This window comes from Pseudochaenichthys georgianus, chromosome 5 (assembly GCF_902827115.2).
Source record: "Pseudochaenichthys georgianus chromosome 5, fPseGeo1.2, whole genome shotgun sequence".
Lineage (NCBI taxonomy): Eukaryota > Metazoa > Chordata > Actinopteri > Perciformes > Channichthyidae > Pseudochaenichthys > Pseudochaenichthys georgianus.
Window position 1 is genome coordinate 6,921,695 of NC_047507.1, and position 3,996 is coordinate 6,925,690.

At 40.8% G+C, this 3,996-nt stretch overlaps 1 protein-coding gene across 2 annotated transcripts; it reads right to left on the reverse strand.

Annotated features, from left to right (window-relative positions):
* On the reverse strand, positions 1-3,996 carry LOC117447420 (bcl-2-like protein 1). 2 transcript variants are annotated; one of them, XM_034084154.2, is made up of 3 exons: positions 3,904-3,996; positions 2,165-2,799; positions 1-629 (listed from the first exon to the last, which is right to left on the reverse strand). In XM_034084154.2, exons 2-3 carry the CDS (start codon positions 2,678-2,680, stop codon positions 489-491), a joined length of 657 nt encoding a protein of 218 aa, XP_033940045.1. In that variant the 5' UTR covers positions 2,681-2,799; positions 3,904-3,996; the 3' UTR covers positions 1-488. The 2 variants fall into 2 exon arrangements, with proteins under 2 accessions (XP_033940045.1, XP_033940044.1); XM_034084153.2 differs by having other exon boundaries at positions 3,855-3,996.

Below are 3,996 nucleotides of genomic sequence, written 5' to 3' on the forward strand. Positions count from 1 at the left end.
AAACATAAATATATTTATTTTTTTAAGCATGCCTAACACTCCAGTACAGCCAACAAAGGAGCTGAGCATTACACAGTGAAGAGGAAGTATAACGTATATTCTATTTGTCAGTTTGTAAGTAATAAAAGTTTGGTCCTTGGAAAACGCACAAAGGAGAAATAACATAAAATAAGCAGTCTCATCAAACCAGCTGAATCTGTTTCACTTAGCTTATCAGTTAAAGCACTTCCAGTCCGGACGTTCACACCCTTTAACAACTGAAAGTCTTGGCCGTGTGTTAAAAATAATAAAAGTTACAGGACAAAGCGGGGTGAGAGGTGTTCCGGCTCACAAAGCTACATTTTATAGAGACTCCCGCAAACTGCTGTCAGCCAATCCACATTCTGTCAGTGCACAAGCAGACTGGGCTTTTTGTAAACATCAACTATTTAGTTTTTAACTTTTTGTTGGCGTAGCAATACACAGGGGGGTGCCACGATAAAGCACATTCACCGTTTCTTAGTGACGACCACACCGACCAGCATTCCCATCAGCAGCGCCACTCCAGCCAGCAGCCATCTTCTCATCCTCTCCTGAGAGCGCCTCACTTCTGCAGCGCCGTCCTGCCCGAAAATCTCAGCAAAGCAGTCCTGGAAGACAGAAATGATTCAGACGGACAAAACAAAAACGAGAGGATTTGCCTAGATCCGTACCTATTCCTATCAAGGGTTACTTCACATAAAATCTACAGTTTGGGGTTAAAATATTACTTTTACACCTATGAACAACATGTATGTAATTGCAACTTTAAAATTGATGATCTAAAAATTGCAATAAATGAGAAAATGTGTGTGTATTTAGAGTATTTGTATTTTCTGTTTGTTTTTCTAATAGACATGTATTTGTTGTATTTTAATGTATTGTCACTAATATATTAATGAGGAAAGAAAGACATTTATAATTCGCTAAACATTGAAAATTGTTGGAGTTTAATATACCTGTTTTTGTTTGCAGATGACAACAAGAAAGATGATAACAAATGTTTGTTGATATTTTTAAATACTGGTTAATAAAAGTACCTTTCTACGGAGCCCCCTAGGGGACATGGAGAAGAAGAAAAATAATATTTAGAAAAAAAAAAAAAAAATGGAGTGGTTCATCGATTTTACTTTGATCTTGGCCTTAAATATAAAGATATAACATCAGTGCTTGGCAATAGGCACGGGTTTCACACATAGACTGTATATATAAAAGGGTTTCACATAAGTGAAGACACCTCAAGAAAACACTCGGAGCGAGGGACATGCACGTTCCTCTGAGCTGAGTTATTGACAGATTCGAATTCCGCGGATCAATAACTCATGAACATAACGTTGTAAAAATACAAACAACATGACTTTACAATCATAGCAAGGTAGACAACGAGCTCCAGAGTCGTTTTTATCAGAACAGTTCGATACGCGCCGTCATCCGAGCTAAACATCAAGAATTGGTCACAATCTGCAGCTGGAGGAGGGAGAGGAGGAGTGCTTAGGGACCGTCTACAAACTGCAACGGGGTTTTGCGAGATCTCGCAAAAGTATTGCGAGATCTCGCAAAGGGGTTTTGCGATATCTCGCAAAAATATTTTATTTAAAAAAAAAATTCAAATAATTTTTTTCTTCTTGTCCATGTCCCTTAGGGTGCTCCGTACCTTTCAGATGTTTTAATAAATAATATAATGAGGCATGAGTGCACAAATGGCACAAAAGTGCTCCATGCTGCAGGAGTGGTTGGAGAAGTGATTGATATTTTTCTGGCCACTCCTTGGAATAAATGCTGTGACTCAAAGCTGACTGGATATAGAGCCTCTAGGCAGAGAGTTTCCGATACCAAAATCTGATTATTTTTCTTGTGTTATTGCTTTTTAAATCACTAGACACAGTGAGGGATGCACTGATTAAACTTGGGAATAAAAAACAATAATAGAATTCAGTGAACGGATTTCTTGGACAATATATCTTCAAACAAAAGTAGTTTTCTTGATATGCCTACAAAGGCGATCTGCTAATACCGAGTATTGATTTGCTGTTTTTATTCCCACACTTTTACCTCACTGTGTGCCACTCATTATCTGTTTTGGATAGACTCAGTCAGTGCCATTAATAAACCTGCATGTTGACTCCCTTCCTCCCTGCTGACTCACCCATCCTCCCTGGCTCTGGATCCACGGACTGATGTTCTCGTCCAGGTACATGGTCATCCAGTCTGCGATGCGGGACACCAGCTCGCTCATATCCTTCTCCACACACTCCACACACAGCACGCCGCCGAATGCAAACAGGCCCACCACACGTCCCCAGTTGACCCCGTCCCTGAACACCTCGTCCATCACGCTCTTAAAGCTGTGGTAGGCTGTGTCAGGAGTGATGTCGAGCTGCGAGGAGAGGTCACTAAACGCTTGCGTGAAGCGCAGTTCAAACTCATTGGCCGAGTCCCTCAGAGCCTCCTTGACCAGCTCCATATCACCCGGGGGGGGGGACGCCGTCCCAGGCTGGCCGCCCCCGTTGACCGCCAAGCCGTTGCTGGCGGCCGAGCCGGCCTTTTCTCCCTCAGTCCTCCTGCCAGCGTCCTCTGTCCTCAGCAGAGAGCATGGGTAGTTCCTCAGAGACAGCTTGTAGCTCACAAAGAACTCCACCAGCTCTCTGTTCCTGTGCGACATGATTTCCACAGAGTGATCGTCCAACACACAGACAGGCTAATCAAACCCCATGGTTTCTCCTGCCATTCCTCTCAGTCTGTGCGGCGTCACATTAGAGCGTCTTCTCCTTATGGTGCAGCCTGGAAGCATACAGAGAGGGGAGTGAAGTCCATGCAGTGGTGCAAAGTAACTAAGTACTTTAATTCAAGTAACACACTCAAGTACAATTTGGAGGTACTTGTACTTGAGTATTGAACGTTTTTTTGGCTACTTTGTACTTCTACCCCACTACAATTCAGAGGCAAATATTGTAGTTGTATTTCACTACATTTTTTAAACCTTTGCTTTAGTTACACCTGGACTCAATTAAAAAACCACCCAGGAATAAATACAACTGTCACAACTATCTGCACCTTAGCCAGCTTTGATAAACACATTAATGCATCAATAAATATAATCAAAACATGCACTTTTACAAAATACTTTTGTACTTTGACTAGAGTAACATTTTGAATGCAGGACTTTCACTTTTAACAGAGTATTTTAGACTCTGGTACTTCTACTTTTACTTAAGTACAAACTTCCACCAATAGGTACATTCAGCAACGTTTAAGTGTTTTAGCACCCGTTGGTTTCTATTCATTACTGTACGACATGAATATGTAACTGGAGACTCATAAAACATTCAAGACTTGTGTAATTCATCACAGAAAACATCAGGCATGACATTCAGTCACAGTCTGAGTAATACTTTCAAATGAATACAAAGTATTTGCTCTGCATTAGTACACAATAAAGTGAACATGTTGACTGCACGGGTAAGCAATCTGCTGATAACTTTCACTTTTGTTATTATATGAATTCAAACTAATGGGTGTCTGGAATGGCAGAAAATATGTATGAAAAAGCGAATAGTGTCGCAAACATTTGAAGCTAACACAAATAATCAAAACAAAGCACCCTCACAAGCTCAACATTAGGAAATACAACAGCATTAAACCATTACGATGTACATGAAGACATATATGTGCCAACCTGCTACCTTGACAGCTTTAGTTACACGTCACGAGATATAACTAGTTTTAGCTTAACGTGCTAACTAGCTGTTTATATTTAGTAAACGCATCTAAAACCGACCACAAACTACATTCACGGGAAGGATATGAGGTAATCATCATTTGACAGTTATACTTACAACTGCTAAAAAGGTTGTTTTCCCTTTCAGAGTGCAGCTATGGACTTACTAAAAGCTGTAGTTGTGAATAGAAACAGACTATGGACATTTTTGCAGCTGCACACTATGGTCTGGACTATGATGCACGCTGGCGGTTGGCCAA